The 18823-nt window shown below is 43.4% G+C and overlaps 1 protein-coding gene across 1 annotated transcript; it reads left to right on the top strand.

Annotated features, from left to right (window-relative positions):
• The first annotated feature begins 9345 nt into the window (after positions 1-9345).
• Positions 9346-17696, top strand: LOC101774018. The gene is made up of 15 exons (XM_004978689.2): positions 9346-9664; positions 10581-10983; positions 11080-11257; positions 11323-11462; positions 11757-12618; positions 13733-13833; positions 13929-14073; positions 14150-14218; positions 14338-14383; positions 14477-14910; positions 15011-15090; positions 15557-15692; positions 16307-16487; positions 16906-16988; positions 17074-17696. The coding sequence occupies exons 1-15, from the start codon at positions 9562-9564 to the stop codon at positions 17212-17214; spliced, it is 3102 nt and encodes a 1033-aa protein (XP_004978746.1). The 5' UTR covers positions 9346-9561; the 3' UTR covers positions 17215-17696.
• Positions 17697-18823: the final 1127 nt, after the last annotated feature.

Below are 18823 nucleotides of genomic sequence, written 5' to 3'. Positions count from 1 at the left end.
GCCTGAATTCCTCCTAGCCATCTAGTAGCCAAACAGCAATGGGCCTCACTTCATTGTCAACCTTAACATCAATATGGCCCTAACCAGCATGAGTAGCACCTTTAGGGGCTGATCCAGGATGGTCTGACAGGATGAACAAGATGAAAAATGGTCCCAAACCTTGCCCTGACATCTACAGATTGTGGGCCAGACACTTCTCCGTAGTGGGGAAACCTGAACAAGTCACCCAGATTCCAACAGATTGGGTTGCTTTCTTTGTGATGATGCTCATGTCACTGGCACATTTCGAATGGGCCAAAAACTTTCTGAACTCCCAGGTCTGGAGATTCATGTTATCCTGCTCCACCACCTTCTCTACCTTATCCTTTGCCATCCCAGCATCCTATCCGGTTGGAGAAGAACTTAAGTGTATTTCATACAATAATAGCAACATGGTGGCTAACTCCAGCTCCTCCCAGCAAGGCTCCAAAAACATCACTCCCCAAGTTGAAATTGAGGTTAGGAGAAGCCCTAGGATTAGAAACCGCAATGAAGGCTTCAAGCATTCAAGCTATGACAACAGAAACTGCCTTGCCTGCGTGGCCACTCCTCCAACCCTACCCACCAAGACCATGAAAAATATTGGCTCAGATTTCTGCAGGATTAGCAGTGATGTCTTAACAGATGACAACCTCAATAACAAAGGCAGAAGTAAACAAGAGATTGGCAGTCAGAAGTTTACAAGGAAAATCATCAGCTCCAAGAAAGAGAAAGCTAAGAAAAAGATCAAGGATGCGGAGATCCAGGAGCCGCTCAAGAAGCCGAAGAATTAGTAGAATGATATCTACTAAATTCATCATCAATGTATCTTTATCTTAATGGGTGTTATGGATATTTGGTTATTTTGTAATGCCTTGGGGGTGTGGACTCTTTTAACACCCACAATTGCTGTCTGGTGGGCTTTTGTGGACTTAGCAATGCTTTCTTGGTTGGTATCTGTGTTATATTGGGGCTGAATCTCTATTTAGCACTCTCTTATACTTCCTCGTTATTTATGGGTAATATCCGCATCCTTAGCTGGGATAATACTCTAGGTTGGGTCTTTATTTGGGATCTTTCCGGATGGAAAAACATTTTCACTACGGTGCATCCGATCGGCCTCCCAAGACAATCACATGAATCAAGACACGCATAAAAGAACTTGGAACATCTTATCTTGGAACATTAGGGGGATCGATGCTTCTGAGAAATGGGACGTGGTCAAGAGCAAAATCTATGAATCGAAGTGTGACATCCTTTGTCTGCAGGAAACCAAAAAAGAGTCCTTTGATATTGCTTTCATCAAAAAGCTCTATCCCCCACACTTGAATGACTTCATGTTCTTGCCCTCAATTGGAAACTCTGGAGCAACATATATACTTCCAATTTTGCTGGTGCCTTGGAGTTTGAAAACCAATTTGCACAGTCAGTTAAATTTTCATATGACCTGACAGGAGATAATTGGATCGTAACAAATGTCTATGCACCATGCACCTTAGAGGGAAAAGCAGCATTCCTACACTGGTATAAGCACATAGATATGCCAGATGATGAAAAGTGGCTCATTGTGGGTGATTTCAATCTCAGAGGAAGCCAGAGGATAGAAATAAATCAGGCGGCAATATCCAAGAAATGTTGGCATTCAATTCAGCTATTAGCAGTCTACAACTAGTCTACAACTAGTTAAACTGCCATTAAAAGGATGCAAATTAACATGGACAAAGAAGCAACAAAGTCCACTCCTAGAGAGACTAGATTGGTTCTTCACCAGCAATTCCTGGACTACTGCTCTCCCAAACACATATGTCTCAGCGTTGTCCAGAGACACTTTAGACCATACACCCTGCATTATTTCAGCAGGTACCAATGTCCCAAGGCCCAAAGTTTTCAGGTTTGAGAATTTCTGACTTGAGCATGAACATTTCATCCCGGTCCTGAATCATGCATAGAGTTTACCAAATCTGAATGGGGACAACACCAAAAGAATAACTGCAAAATTTAAAAATCTCCGAAGAGTTCTGAATGCTTGGAAAGCACAGCTTCCAAACCTAGCTGCGGCAATTAGAAACTGCAAAGATCTAATTCAACTCCTTAATGTTATGGAGGAAACTAGGGATCTGACTTTAGAAGAATGGAACTTCAGACAAGTAATCACAACAAACCTCTAGAACCTCCTTCATCAACAAAGAATATATTGGAAGCAAAGAGGGACATTCAAGTGGGTCAAATTGGAAGACGAATGCACTTAATTCTTTCATGCCAATGCATCTATGAAAAATAGGAGGAACACAATCACATCACTCATTGACATCTCTAGGACAAAAATTTCAGATCATGAGGCTAAGGCTACTGTGGCGGATCCACTTCGAATTTGCTTGATTAAACATGATTAGGCCGCTTGATATGCGACACTCATGCCTTAACCAAGTAAACACGAAGTGCTGTCGGATTTCATCCGATTTAACCACTTGAACAGGACCGAATAGCAAACCCACACGAAGGTGAGCGGTTCCAGAGAATACAACAAGTCCACTGAGTTAAAAAATTAACCATTTAGTTTGGCCATAAAACAACATCAGAGTTTACAAGGTTCAGAAGAAAAACAACAGAAGGTAAACAACTAGCGGAAGCTAACTCGTCGGGGTCGGACATCCCGAGTGAGGCCATCCGGGACGTCAGTGATCCCTCTCCTCGCCGTCCGAGGAGGGATCCCACTCAACCGTCCAACCCGGAGGGAGTTGGGGCGGCCAAGTGCCAGCGGAGGAAAGCTCAGAGGTAGCAACTTCACCTGAAAAAGAAGAGCCACAACACGGCTGAGCTACTAAGCTCAACAAGACTTAACCGACAGGGAGTACGCTACTCCACCACTTCTAGACATGCAAGGCTCTTTGGCTGAGGGGTTTGTTTGCCAAAAGCGCTAGGTGTATCCCTACTTTCAAGTTTTAGCTCCGGTTCTGAGTTCACTATCCGGTCTAAGTTTGCAACCTATTCTAAGCAACCATAGAACCAACCAAAAGGTGTATATATATCATCATCAAGACCATGTCATCATCATGTTCCTTTATTACTCAGGGTGACATAGCGATCAAGCAATCTCAAACTGTGAGAGGCAGACGAATCGATTTGAGTTTCTTAACCATGCATGGCGAATCTAATCTCACGACATCCGCGCACCACAAGGGTCGCTTCCTGTGTCGGCCGTCCCCATCAATTCCCAGGCGCGTGTCAGGTCCAAACTTCCCTTGGCATGCAATGCTCCACAGTCCCGGTCTCTACTTTACTGTGACCGCACTTGCACCCACATGATGCACCATGGGAACCTCGTTCCAGGGACAGCAGGGGTATAAGCCACGCCCTAGTTCAATCAGGTACTAGGCTTCCCCATCCCATACTAGGTATGAGATTAGTACTTTCAAACACTTAATCACGAACACCACCACTGTCGGGCCTTAGCAAGTTTCATAGACAGACGGGGCGATCAACCGACCACCAAAGGGTTACCCAACACCTTGCCCCATCCATCGTCCTTATAGTTGTTACAGAAGAGGAAACAACCAACTCCTACAACTCACGAGTGACAGGAAATCACTCGGCTTTTACCATTTCCTATTTGAGCAAAGCATCTACTCGGTCCAACAGCTAGTGTTCAGATCGAGGGAGCTAAGTTATGCATCTATGGTTCCAAACAACTCCTATACGTAAATGCACAAGCATGATAAAGAAGGCATGCGCAAGTTTGGTAAAACACAGGGGATTCATGCATCCGGGGCTTGCCTTCGAACAAGGAGGAGGGAAGCTGCTCTTCTGCTTGGGCGGCTTCGGCTTCTGGAGGCAGGAGCTCGGCTACACCTTCATCTTCTGGCGCCGGGTGCAGCTCGTAGAAGCCGTCGGCGAGACGCAGCTCTACACGAATGCGATGCATTAGTTAGCATTTAGATGGTTATTTCAACAGCAACACTTGCAAGTTTGAGCCCAGAAACTTGCGACAAGCTACAGGAGGGTGGGGGTTTCGCTTGGGATGGTGGAGATCAGGATATAAGGGTCGGATGGGAAGGAACTTATGATCTGACCCTTAATCTAGAGGAATAGATGTGCTAGGGGTCCTCAGACTTAACGCTGAAAAGTCCCCAAGTTTTACACATACACCCTCGGTTCAAGGAAAAAGATACAGCCGAGCCCTCGGGCGAGGCGGAGAAAGGTCGGCGGAACAGACAGGGTCGGGCGAGACGGAATCGGGGTCGGGCGGATAGGAGGGGTCGGACGAGGCGAACAAAGGGTCGGTAGCTTACCTTCATCTTACAAATGAGGCTTGGGGTTAGGAAAGAACAGGCTTGGGCGGAAAGACTAAGGCTTGGGACAGCGGCGAGGATGTCCGGTGGTACTTCGGCGGCGGCGGTGCTTCTTGTGGACCACAAGCAAGCTCTTGTGCAGCACAGGGAGCAGTGGCTGGTGGATTGGGGAAGGTGGTGTTTGAGCGGAGAGGAGAGTTCCTCAGACTTAGGCGGTGGCGCTATGAGCACGAACAGGGAGCAAGCGGGAGGGTAGCGATGGCGAAGGGGAACTCCGACGGGGCTCCGGCATTCCCTTTTATAGCTGTGCGGAAGAGAGAAGGGGGAGAGCGGCACGAAGGCCGGGGAAGAAGCGATGGAGTGCTCTGCCGGGGTGGCGATTGAGCGACGAGGGCGGTGGAGCAGGGCTTCGGGGATGACACCGGCGGTCATTGGGCACCGATGACAGGGCGGCGCAGGCGCGGGTTTGCCGGTGATTGAGATTTGGCGGAGGCGGGCGTCGTTGTGCGGTGGGTCTGATGGAAGTGATCGGGGAAACGGTGCTAGAAACGAGGGCGCACAGGTGAGAAGACGGGCGGCTGCGGTCGCGCGGGCAAGCGCGGAGCAACAGATTGTTGGGGCGGAGCTCTGATAGGGCGGGAAAAGGAGCTGTCGCTGCTGTGGTCTGGGTTGGCGGAGGAGGAATCGTCGCGTAGCGAGGACCGGGGCGGCGCGACTGTGGAGGGGCGACGGAAAAGACGGGCGGCATCGGGCTCTGTAGCTGGGATCTGGTGATGTGATGATGGGCGCGGGCGGCGAGGTGCTGCAGAAAGGGTAGCGGAGGAGCTTCCGCTGCGATTGGGGAAGGGGGCGCGAGAATCCATCCGGTCGTGGCCGGTGACTAGGCGGAGCGGTGGGCGTCAGAGGAGTTGAGCCACGCGGCTAGGGAACTCTGAAGCAGGCATGCAACTCGAGTGCGCCTATCGCGGGAGATTCTGGAGAAAGATCTCGTGGGTCCATCGGTCAGTCTCGGTGGTCCACGCCTCAGATTGAAGGGAGGCGTTGTGGGAGGGCTTAGAAAGATCCGGCGGTGGGTTGGGGTCGGCGGGGTCGGAACTGGGGGAAACGGCGAGGGGTCGGGTCAAGGGGGTCGGGACCGAACTGGGGGTTGAGCACTTAGACTCGGTAAAGCTGAGACAGGGGATCAGGGACTCGGATTAAGATTAACGTGGAGGATTTTTAACCGAGGTCGTTATAGCTACACTACTCTGGAATACCTATAAAGAAAGGATGGGAGTCTTAGAATTCACGCATATGTACTTCAACTTGGGGTCTTTGCTTAGCCATGATGACAATTTGGATTCGATGAAAAGCCCCTTTACCAAAAAAGAGATAGATAGGATAATAGCTGAACTACCAAGTAACAAGTCGCCAGGACCTGATGGTTTTAATGGAGAGTTTCTCAAAAAATGCTGGGACAATCTCCCAAGACTTCTATAAGCTCTGTGAGGATTTTTATGAAGGAAACTTGTACCTCCAAAGCATAAATGCCTCATTCATTACCCTAATCCCCAAAAAAGATTGCCCCACAACAGTTGGAAACTACAGGCCAATCTCCCTCCTCAACTCCACGATCAAACTCATTACCAAGCTTCTAGCAAACATGTTACAACAAGTAATTTTGAGGATCATTCACACTAATCAGTATGGATTCATTAAATCAAGATCTATTCATGATTGTCTAGCATGGGCTTTTGAGTATCTGCATATCTGTATAACAACTAGAAAGGAACTTGTGATCCTCAAGTTGGAATTTGAAAAAACCTTTGACAAAATTGAACACCAAGCCATCTTACAAATTCTAAGGCATAAAGGCTTTGGAGAGAAATGACTCAAATGGATCCAGGCAATTCTAGGATCTAGGACATCATCATTACTTCTAAATGGAGTACCAGGAAAATTATTTCACTACAGAAGGGGAGTAAGGCAAGGGGATCCACTATCCCCACTTCTTTTTGCCCTAACAGCTGACCTGCTGCAATCCATCATTAACAATGCTAAGAATCAAGGACTACTTAAAACTAGCAATACCAGAGAGGGTAGGGACAGACTTCCCAATCATACAGTATGCAGATGACACCCTTTTGGTAATGGAGGCATGTCCAACTCAGCTCCTGCACCTCAAATGCCTTCTTAACACTTTTGTAGCATCCACTGGGTTGAAAGTTAACTACAACAAATCTGTCATGATGCCCTTGAATATCTCTAAAGAAACTCTACAACACCTGGCTTCAGTCTTTGAATGTCAAAAAGGAACCCTCCCATGCACTTATCTAGGTCTCCCTCTGGGCACCACTAAGCCAAACATTGCTGACTTCCTCCCCCTTATTCAGAAGATAGAAAAAAGGCTTGCCAGCATATCAATATTCCTTAGTCAAGGGGGGAAATTGGAGATGGTCAACTCAGTATTTTCCGTATCACCAATATTTTATGCAGCCACACTGAAACTACACAAGGGAATGATACATCAATTGGATAAATATAGGAAGCACTGTTGTGGAGGAGGGGCAGAATTGCAATCTAAGAAACCACACAAAGCTGCCTAGACCATGGTATCCATCCCCAAGAAGCAAGGTGATTTAGGAGTAACCAACCTCTCCACCCACAATGATGCCATGTTTCTCCAATTCCTTCACAAATTTTACACAAAAGCAGACATTCGTTGGGTGAAACTTGTCTGGGATAACTATTATAATAGTGGCAGGTTGCTCGGATAGCGAAGAAAAGGCTCCTTCTGGTGGAGGGACATAGTCAAACTGCTTGACACATACAAAGGGATTGCTTCCCCTATAATTGCTGATGGTTCCACTATGTTTTTCTAGCATGACCTGTGGAATGGTTCTATTCAATCCCAAGCTTGTCCTTACATCTTCTCTTTTGCCAAAAACCCCAACATCTCATTCAAGGATGCTACCAACCAGACAAGCCTTCTCCAAAATTTTAACGTGCCAATTTCAACCTAGGCACATAGTCAACTAATTTCCCTACAACAATCCATTGAACGAATGCCTATTCTGCAAGGAAGGATAAATGGGCTTACATTTGGGGCAACCTTCTCTTCTCTGCACTCCAAGGCATATAAAGCCATGATTGGTCATAGGAATGTACATCCAATATTTTCTTGACTATGGAGATCTAGGTGTCAGATGAAACATAAGGTGTTTTTCTGGCTGCTGCTCAAAAATAGGCTTAGCACATGAGAACTTTTGAGAAGGAAACAAATGGACATGGAGTCATACACTTGTAATATATGCATCCTGCAAAAGAGAGAAAGTGTGGGACACTTATTCCTTAGATGCAACTTTGCAAAAGCGTGTTGGAGCTCAATTGGTGTCTCAAGTCATCACCACAAGGTCAATTAACTCCATTTTCAGACAAATCAAAGAAAAGCTAGCAGTACCATTCTTCATGGAAATCATCATCTTGATGACTTGGTACATTTGGACAACTAGAAATGATTGGATGTTCAAAGCTATAGACCCTTCAGTTCAGCAATGCGAGGAAATTCATTTCTGAATTCTCCTTAGTCCTGCACCGAGCGCGGCCAACTCTTGTACCCAACATGAATGTCTAGTTACACACTCTGTAAAACTGCTGTTCTGTTTCCTTTTTTCTCATTTTTCCCCTTGTTTTCTCTCTCCCTTTGTAATCGCTTTATGCTTCTTTTATTTTAACCAGTAGGGGATCCCCTCCTGCTTCTTAAAAAAAGGAGGATTTTGTGGAAAATTTGTGCAATACCATCAGAAAGTCACAGAATGAGAAATTTCTTTACAACAGTCTTCCATGTTCCAGCTGTAGATTTAGATGCGGGAAAAACTAAGAGGAAGACAATTGCCAGTCCAATCTCTTCGCAGGTTTATGCAAATCTTCTTCCAAATAAGGTGGAAAGTTGAGTAGATCAATTTGAACCCTGTTCTTTTTGGCGGTTATTGTCCAAAGCTTTGCTTATTTTGGTTAATATGTGCCATGTCTTTATCATGTCATTAGTTCAGTTGCATCAATCTGTCATGCTGGTGTTTAAACAGGGATATAGGCCCAAGCAGGAATCAAACTTGTGCTCCTAGTCAATGTTCATCACTACAACACCTATATTTCGTACAAAAATTTAAATATATTATTATTTTCTCATGGGCAATGCTACAGTACACCGATTACCTTCTAGGTGGTAAGAGTTCAAATTAATCTGAGACCCTTAAATATTCAAAAAGGCAAAACAAATAGAAACAACCGGCTCCCCATTAGAGCAAGTACATTGGTGTTGTCTAATAGGCGGTCTCATGCATTAACATGTAATCATGAGACAACTTAACAAATAAATTGTACAATAGGTTGTCGTTTTAAGTTGTCTCATGATAATTCTATTCCCTTAATTTATGTATAGAAAAAAAAGAAATATTATGAGTTGCATGCAACCACAACTCATACAACGGTAGAGTAGTCGTCTCGTAATTCTAAAATCTAGCCTATGAGGGGGTTGTTTCGTAAAACAACAACCTCTTTCTCTCTCATCACCTTCTCTCCTTCACATCAGTAAAAATCCTATGTAATATGCATAAGACGATCTATGAGACTGCTGAATTGTAGCAATGTAGTCTTAGTCTCTTTCCTATCCGGAATCATCGGCCCTGGACTCCTAGGACTGCTGCACCCCAATGGGCCCCATGTCGGTCACAGGCAACCGGCATGATTATCGTTATTGACCGTTAAAACCAGCCACTCACTCCGCAGACGCCCCCGACCACTGACAGCAGGTCCCACCACCTCCGAGCGCGCGAACCTGTCACCCGCAGACGGTGACAGCCGGAGAACTAGACGGGCGGGATCGCCGTCCCTTCCCAATCGGACGCCCGGGACGCTCCCAAGCGGGACCCTGCCGTCTGCGTGTGACGTGGCCCCCACGGGCGGCCGGGCCCACATGGCAGCCGCCTACGTGCCGCGCACGGACCCGCCGAGGAACAGCGCGGAACACAAAGGCTGGTTCGACTCGGGCACGTTACCGGATTCAAAGAAAATCCGAAGGAGAGAAAAAAAAAAGAAATCTAAAAAAAAATCGCCGTCGAGGCGAGTCGCCGAGCCGCCACCCCGCCCGGCCCGGCCTTCTTCTCCAGCGACGGCGCCCGCGGCGGCGGAGCCCTCTGGGGGATCCGTTACCCGGGTCGATCCCTCCTGAGCCCCCGCCGCCTCCCCCAGGCCGCGCCCCTGCGTGCAGGCCGAGATGCCGAAGAGGATGGAGAGCGTGGATGATCTGATCGAGGAGGCCAAGGTGCGCACCGTCTGGTGGGCGCTCTGCATCTTCGCCATCTCCTACTTCCTCACGCGTGAGCACCCCCTGCCCCCCTCATTTTGAGGCCCAATTGCTTTTCTGTTTCCCGGAAGTTTTTTTTCTTTCCCCGCAACACGGGCGCTGATGAGGGATTAGATTGGCTTGCCGCGGTTGCCCCGTCCCTCCATTATTATCTGAGGGACAGAACTGCGATTGCTAATGGGTTAGCGTAGTTGCAAGAGATTTTGGGTAACGGCTGCTGTAGATGCTGGATCGTGAGGGGATTGGCTGGAGAATGCGTTACAAAAGTAGAGACCTTTTGCTAGCCTGGCAGCTGTAGCTTGTGCTTACACCATTTTAGAGATCCTGAATCTATCCGATGGTGAGCTGTGATGGCTGTTACGTGGCATTTTTTTTGGATCTTAGTTGCTGTTTTTCTGCTTGCATTCAATTAAGTCACTACTGCTGCTGCTCTTTACTAGGGTTACAGTGATCATTAGTAAATGAGCTTGTTTGAATTAGCTTGGAATGCTTATTAGAGCTTAAACTTGAGTTAGGTTGTACAGAAATTAATTGCCTATAGGTCCCAAACTTGTGTACCATTCTTAAAGTATTTGGTTAGTTGCAGGTGGAAAAGTAGCTTCAAATAAATGATCATTTTTTAGCCTCACAAGGGTGGAAACAGAAGTAAAATAAGTCAGTATTGAGCCATGTCCAATTTTGTTTATATGCTAAACAGTCATATATTTTATACACTTTTACTTGTCAAAATAACCTTCTTTTCTTTCTGTGTTTCACTTCTCACTCTGTGAATGTGTTGGCTGCCTGTAAGTCCCTAGTAATTTTTTATATTTTGTCTCTTGTTGACTTTGTGTGCAGAAATTTCTTTATGTTTGTATACTTCGCATATTTCTTCTTAAATGAATCATCCTGTGCCCATGCTAAGATCGGTATCATTTTGTTTCAAATAGATACAAGTAAATCAATGTGGACAAATGTGCCCATGTCAATCCTTATACTTGCATTTCTCCGATATCTCTCCTTCAAAGTGGAGTTCCGTTGGAGGGAACAGTCTGCACGTAAGCAGACATATTTGTCTCAAGTGTCAAAGAGGCAGTTGTCTTCTAATGATCATCGACTGTCAACTGTGCCACCAGTTTCAAGATGGAGACGGAAAGTTGGCTCACCTTCGGTTGAGGCTGCTTTTGAAAGTTTCACTGAGAATATTTTGAGGGACTTTGTTTTGGACTTGTTCTATTCAGATATTACTCCCGACAGGGAGGCCCCGGAACTGATACGGGGCTTAATACTCCATGCTCTTGGTGAAGTATCAGGCAGGGTGAAAGAGATGAATCTAGTTGACTTGCTAACAAGGTGACTTAAGGCTTTGTTTACTACATAGTATACCATTATTTACTCATCATTCTCTGTTAAAGTTCTCTCCCCCCCCCCCCCCCCTTCCTATTTCAGGGATATGGTTGATTTGATTGGAAACCATTTAGATGTTTTCCGGAAAAATCAAGCTCTGATTGGTGCTGATGTTATGAGGACGTTGTCTTCCGAGGAAAGAGATGAGAGACTGAAGCAGCACCTAATAGTTTCACAGGAACTTCATCCAGCACTATTATCTTCAGAGCATGAGTACAAGGTAAGAGCTAACAATTTTGGCCTTCATGTAATCCAAATACAACAATTAATTAATATGGTTGTTAGGTTCTTCAAGAAATTGTGGGGGGCATTATGGCTCTAGTTTTGAGACCACAAGATGCTCAGAGTCCACTAGTTCGCTGTTTCTCCAGGGAACTCATGACCTGCCTAGTCTTGCAGCCAGTGATGAACTTCGCTAGTCCAATGTAAGCTCTTAAATCTTAGTACTTCACTTTATTTGTGTTTTGCATACCAAAGCAGATATTTCACTTTGGGTCATGATATTCAAAGAAAATTGTACATTTTGTTTCTGAAGTCCCGTTTGTTTTTTTTAAATCTCTGCTTAGTAATCATACACTGCTGATTGTAATTAGTAGATGTAAGTTTTTGTTAGCTATGATGGTTGATTTATGGAAATGATTCATCTTAAAGCAGTATATCGGTTGATTATTTGTAACTGTAAGTACCAATCTTTGCTTTTATGTTTGTTCTTTTTTCAGCTATATGAACGAGTTAATTGTCTACCTTCTAAACAACAATGATACGAGCAATGTAGGAGGCAATACAAACATGTCTAATACTGGAACTGTGATGGTAGTGCATGATCGTTCGTCGTACAAAGGCGGTTCACAAGGTTCTCAAAAGGAATCAAGGAATTTGACTGTAGAACCAAGTGGTTTAGTTCCAGGAAATAATTCCAGCATGAGGACACTTGTTACATCTGAAGGTGGAAAGTCAAAAGTGTCAGAGGATGACCATGACAGTGCCATCCAGCCTCGCCAACCAGACTGGGCGGTGCGATTGAATGCAGCTACTAAAATAAAATCACTGGTTCTTGCCCCTGAGAATCTTGAGAACATGTGGGCAATAGGAAGAAATTACCAGGAGAAAATGAATAAAACAGACAATTCATCAAGATTGAAAGGTTCTGGAGGTGATAACAGTCCAAGTGCAGGGGCAGTGGGTAAAGAGATCTCTTCAAACTTCAATGAGAGAATTGCATCTGTTGATGATAAATACATGGTCAACTTGATGCAAAGTACCAATAGGAATGTTCAATCCGCTTTTGTCACAGGCAGTCATCCCCTTGCTTTACAAAATAAGAATGAAATGAAACCAAAAGAGATGAATCAAGTTAATTACAGCAGCAAGGAAAAAACACATGAAGCAAGCAACAGTGCAAAAGCTGAACTAAAGCGGTCTAGTAGTACTCCTGATATTGAAAAAAGATATTTGGTCAAAAGTAACCAACCCATGGTTTCCAGTGAAAGTGGAAATGCAAGGAAAAATCAGGATGAGAAAGTCGTTGGTCTTGCCTCTCATGGTGAGGTAGTATTGCATGCTCCGAAGATAAGATGCCGGGTAATTTTTCTGACCCTTTCACAAGAACTCATTCTGGTATCATTTTTCTTATTCGCAGTCATCATGTTGCTTGGTTTTACTAATAAATTTGATCACTCTGTTTGTACGGCATATTTTGATTTGAAAAGGTTAAATTTTATTAGTCAAATTATACTCATATAGTGTCCAGAAATTGTATCAACATTTTCGTATTTCAATGTTTTGTAATGTGATGTTGATTTAGTAGCAATTGACAATATATGTAAGAGAAATCGGTAGTCAACACCTACTTTTGAAAGCTTTTTCAGATCAATATAGACCCTACAACAATGGATGGAGATAGTAGTATTCACTACAATTTCTTTTGAAATATAAGTCATAGTGCCATTATTTCATTAGGATTATCTCATTCCTGTGTGAGATAAGTTTCAGAGTTTGTACAATTACAGGGCAAATTGATTGCTGATTCTGTTGTTTTGCATGTTGTTGTTTCTTTGTTTTTTTGTACATAGTGTTTTAAACATTTATGGGCACGGAGTTTGAATTTCACTTGCTCTCAGGCTGTGCCTTTTTACTCCTAAGAAATCAATCATTAGTCGCGGTCCTTGAAGACCTTATATTACTTCCCATATGTGTTCCCATTCTCATCATTCCATAAGGAATCTGGCTATGGGCATCACGATTCTTTTTAACCCTATTCGGCATTTGCTGTATAGCATACAAGCTTCAGTGGTTCCATTAACATTAGTACCAGGTGTCTGATGAGAACTGTCACGTGTACTTTTTTTTTGGCTTAATTTGTATTCACTCCTTTTTAAGAGAAAAAAATGTGGTGCTCATTGTAAGGCTGAGCGTGAGGCCCAGCCCACATGGCAATGAGACATTTGTGGTATATGGTGAGCATATGAAGTTATTCAGTGTCATATGGGCAACTATAGGTATGTTGCGGTGTGTGTTTTTTCTGATAATTAATTTCTACAGCAGGTTCCGTTTCTGCATGATTTTTCAGGTCTAACAATTTTACATCACCTTCGGTCCTCTTGTTCTTGATATAATATGCATCTACTTATGTGAAGTAATATAAATTCTTAACATCTGATGTGATTTGTCTTGGTTGTGCATTTATTCTTTTCAGGTTGTTGGTGCATATTTCGAGAAACTAGGTTCAAAATCTTTTGCAGTTTATTCTATTGCTGTGACTGATGCAGATAACAAGACCTGGTTTGTGAAAAGAAGGCATGGTTTTACTTTGTTTATTTTGAAATTTGAAAATTAATTGGAGTGCTGAAGGAGTAGGAGGTATGATGCTGACCTATAGCCTCTGTTTGTAGATACCGAAATTTTGAGCGTCTTCATCGACAACTGAAGGAGATTCCTAATTATTCATTACATCTGCCTCCAAAGAGTTTTCTTTCATCTAGTGTTGATGATTACCTTGTGCACCAACGATGCATTCTCCTGGACAAATATCTTCAAGTATGATTTGTTCTCTAGCATTTTTCCTCATATTTTACTTCAGATGTGTTGACGATATTCATTTTGTGTTCAATAGGATCTCTTGTCTATAGCGAATATTGCAGAGCAGCATGAAGTTTGGGATTTTCTAAGTGCATCATCAAAGGTATGTAGTTTAAGCAACAAAATCCTTATAAGCCTTGTTGTTAATAACAAAAGAATGTGCACGCCTTCTTTAATACTTCATTGAGGTGCTTAGCAGTTAATTTCTTTTCCATTTTCTAGAATTACTCTGCTGGAAAGTCCACCTCTGTTATGAAAACTTTGGCTGGTATGCTTATCCCTGCACTTTTCCCTTTTTCCCCTTAAAATTTATGAACTTGTGATGTTCTTTTCTTAAATATAATGATTTGTTTTGCAACAGTTAATGTTGATGATGCGATGGATGACATTGTTCGACAATTTAAAGGAGTTTCAGATGGTTTAAAACGGGCGGTTGGCACGCCACCTTCTAGTGCCACTGCACAATTCACAGATAATAGAATGTCTCTATCTTGGAACCACGAGGAGACAGATAACCAAAATTTGCATCATAGAAACTTTGAAAGGGCTCGTAGCCTTTCTGATGGTGATAGTAACTATGAAGATCTCACCTCATCTGCAAATAGCGGATGCCACTCAGACAATGAGGTGAACAATAAAGGGCATACTTCAAATGATACTAAGCACATTGAAACATACTCTGGTTTGGATACACAAGTCAGCGGACAGATACAAAAACCTGTGAGGGCATATTCTGATTCTTCAAACATGTCATCTCTTAATACATTCGAGGATTCAACAGGAATTCCTCCTGAGGTACACATCTATTACTACATAATTTATTTGATGCAGATCACAGGCAACTTCTATTCTTATTTTTTTCCTTTCAAAATAAACCTTCAATGGTATTTGACAGTGGATGCCAACAAATGTTAGCGTACCTTTATTGAACCTGGTTGAAAAGGTATTCCAGCTAAAGCGACGCGGTTGGATACGGTTAGTTCCTGCTATCATGATTCACGAACTTTATCTAATGTGTTCCTTAGAATTTGCTTACTAGTTTCAGACTACTGTTAAATAGCAAAAAGACAAGTACACAACCCAAGGCATTTGATTGACCTGATTTTACTGGTTACTAGATATCAGTATGGTTGTCAATATATTTTGGCAATGTTATTTCTGATGTTTGTTTGCATGATAATGAAATTTTGGTGGTGTCCCTTCCAGTATGCCATTTGCATTCATAACTTATTTGTATTTTCTCACAGATGGACAAAGATTCATTTTCAATTTGTTGTGGGAATCTGTTTTCCCCTGATCATAGCCCTGTGCGGACCAATTTTAAACATTTTCACCATCCATGTTTTGATGACACAATTTAATCATCCTTTTGCAACCCAGTTGTTTCTATCTTTTGATAGCAGAGTATGATGTTTTACTTGATATGTTATGGCATCCTCAGGAGACAAGTTCTTTGGATATCAAAACAAATTTTGCAGTTGGTCATGGAAGATGCAATCGATGAATGGATTATAAGACAAATCAATTGGCTCCGAAGAGATGATGTCATTGTTCAAGTAATACGTTGGATTCAAGATGTAAGGAGGCTATCTATTTTTCCTTCGCTAGATTTATCTTGGTTCTCTTTTTAATTTCAGTTTGAAATTTGCTATTTTCATTATGCCATGGGGAGGCCTAAACTGTTTGATTGAGCAAACCATGTAAAGAGTTGTTCCAAATGGATAGTGTTTCACATGGACCAACCCTTGTAATATATGTAGTCCAATAATTTCTTGGTCCTTTGAGGTTCATAGGTTTTATGACAGAAGTGCAGTTCTGTGGTACCAAATCTTTGCATGCTTAGGTGCTAAAACAATAGCCTAGTATTATGGTCAATCACCAATAAGTTTCGTCCCAAGATTGGTTATTTCTTTCTGCTCGGAGCCAACAGGGATTCTTTACCAAACTTCTTTTAATGGATTTTCAGGCCCTTTTAGTTCGTGTTTCTGTAAGGTTTATTTTTTTATGCTCAAAACCCACATCTCTCACTCTAGTCCAAGCCTCCAAGGTGAGGTGGTGGTTTTGTAATTGGACTATTCATTCTCTCTTAATACAAAGACACGCAGCTCTCCTGCATGTTCGATAAAAAAAATTAAGTAATGAAAATTTGACCTCCCTTTTTTGTGCATCTAATGGATTTTTCATTCACCAGACCCTTTGGCCTAATGGTATATTCTTCACCAAGTTGGATGGATATAAAGGGAATTCCGGCATAAGTCAATTTGACAAGCAGTCATCTGGGACTGGGACTTCGAAAAAGAGCTGTGCAAACTCGTTTGAGTTTCAACTTGAGGCATCTAGAAATGCCAGTGAAGTTAAGAAACTTCTTTTAGGTCAGTCTTTAACTTGTTTTGACTCATTTCTTTGGTCGCCTTTCTATGTTTACGTTTTCTCCTGAAAATGTTAAGGATTGATGGATGGTATATGTGTGCAAATTTATATGGTGTCTTTCGAGCAAAAAAATATGCAAAATCTGGAGTAGTGTGTAGAAGCAATAGTTGTGAATATATGATGCATTGGCGAACGTTTTCCAGACTCACTTCATACTAAAAAAAAGCACCAATACTGTGTTCTTCCAGACTCACTACTTCCAGTTAAAGGGTACTCCTTTCTTTGTTTAGACACTTAACTGGATTTCAAGAAATGCACCATTTAGCTACCGTTTATTAGACACATGCCTGTACCACCATGTCATCCAACTAATATGATTTGCTAAGGAGAATGCTAATGTGATTTGGAATGCCCTTTCAGATGGAACTCCATCTACCTTAGTCAGCATAATTGGGTACAAGCAGTACCGACGTAGTGCAAGGGACATGTACTACTTCCTCCAAGTAAGTAAAACTCAAAATCCTATTATCCTAAGGTTTCTGCGACACATGAGTCTGATTAACATGATACATTACCCTGTGGTTGCAGTCCAACGTCTGTGTTAAGCAACTATCGTACGCGATGTTAGAACAGGCGATCGTAACAATCTTCCCAGAGCTTCGTCAACTAATTGACGAAATCCACGAGAAGGGCCGCAAGGAGCAAGCCTCATTCACATACCAACTCTGAACTGACCCAAGAGGCCGTCTCCTTGAGAGACATACTACTCCAGAAAGAGTCGTAACATTTTTGAACCAGCTTCCTTTGCTCTGCGGTGAGGTCCTGAAGCTGAAACACAGCTGGTTGCCTGATTGGCAAATGCATATTTCTCGACGGAGCGAAGTTGGATCAGGGAAGCACTTGGTGCTTGACCAAACCTTTTATACCCCACAATGGTATGTACAGATGTATATCAGAAGCTGTGTAAATTAGTCCCCTCTGATGTAGTAACCCCGAACAGCTTATAGCAACATCATGTAGGTGTTGAATGTATCGCATCATTCTTTAATTCGTTGTCTTACCCAAGTTTTAATCTGTCATTTTGCTCTCTTAGGCTGAGGGTTGTAAAGTTCCGGAGATTCAAGTGTATAGATGTACCGTTTATGTTGCCCTGCTCATTGTTTCGCTGAGGAAATCAGATCATTAAAGTGTAGCAGATATTCTCTGGGCAAGCCATGCTTCCGTGATGTCCTGATCATACCCATCTCAGTTGTGCTCTTTCTCAAGTCTCCAGCTGCTGTCGTTGTTGGCTGACTGACTCTTAACAGGCAAAAGCTTTGGCATAATCTTGGAGGATTGAGAGGTACCTCTAGATGAAGACATGAACCGTCGTAATCTTGGGTTTGTTTGCTCCTTAATCTCTCCGTCATCGGTTAATTGACTTAGACTTGGGATGGACCCCGTGACCACTTGTAACAGATAGCAAAGTGCAGACAAGGCCAGTTGATCCTTGCACACTGCGCCTGCGACCATCTCGCGTGAAAGAAACCACAGGACCGTGCACTTGCAAGGAATTTCTGCGCACTTGGCGTGCATATGTTTTGGCTCGGCTAGTAGCTAGCTGCCACTTTCTCCATGGCGTCTGCTTAGAGAGGTCCCCCAAGCAAAGTCCCTAGCTACGCCCCCAGATGTCGTCCTCAATGTGGAATTGAGGCCCAAGGTGACGCCTATAGTGCCTATTGTCTGTCGTGCGAAAGAAAAAAAATGTTGAGTATAGGTGTGGGTATGGATAAAATCCGTTATGAAACCGACACCGACAGTCACTGACACGTAGACCCGTGCTTTGCACTATAGTGGCTTGGGATTTAGGGTCGCGGTCGATGAAATCTTATGAGCAAGCACGCGTGACAATGATTCTGGAATGAAAAACAAAAGGAGAACAAGTCTAAAAAGAAGGTTAGGTTAGGCATGCATGGCTGGTGCACGCTAAAATTGGTTGCACAATGAATTTGGGACACTGAGATACACGTTTATGGTGACATGGTATGTGCCGTGGTATGGACGATGTTTCTCGGCACCATTAGATTCTAATCGATCGAAGATGTGATCAAGTGGTGGTTGCCCTATCGCTCTCTGGCTGGCTGTTCCTAAGGATAGATATTAATTTGATTATTGTATTTTGGTCATTGCACCTACAGTTGGCCGTTTGGATAGAGGCATCAGGGACTTGTTTGGTCTAAATGCACTCGATCGATCGATCCGGCGGTGCAAAATGCGAAATGTGCAATTTTGAATCTCTGACAGGTGGACAGACAGCAGTGTTGGTACAGTAAGCAGCAGTCAGATCCTTGTACAAGTG

The sequence above is a fragment of the Setaria italica genome, chromosome VIII (genome assembly GCF_000263155.2).
Source record: "Setaria italica strain Yugu1 chromosome VIII, Setaria_italica_v2.0, whole genome shotgun sequence".
NCBI lineage: Eukaryota > Viridiplantae > Streptophyta > Magnoliopsida > Poales > Poaceae > Setaria > Setaria italica.
The sequence above is the reverse complement of the archived record's forward strand: the minus strand, read 5'-3'. Positions and strand labels throughout refer to the sequence as shown.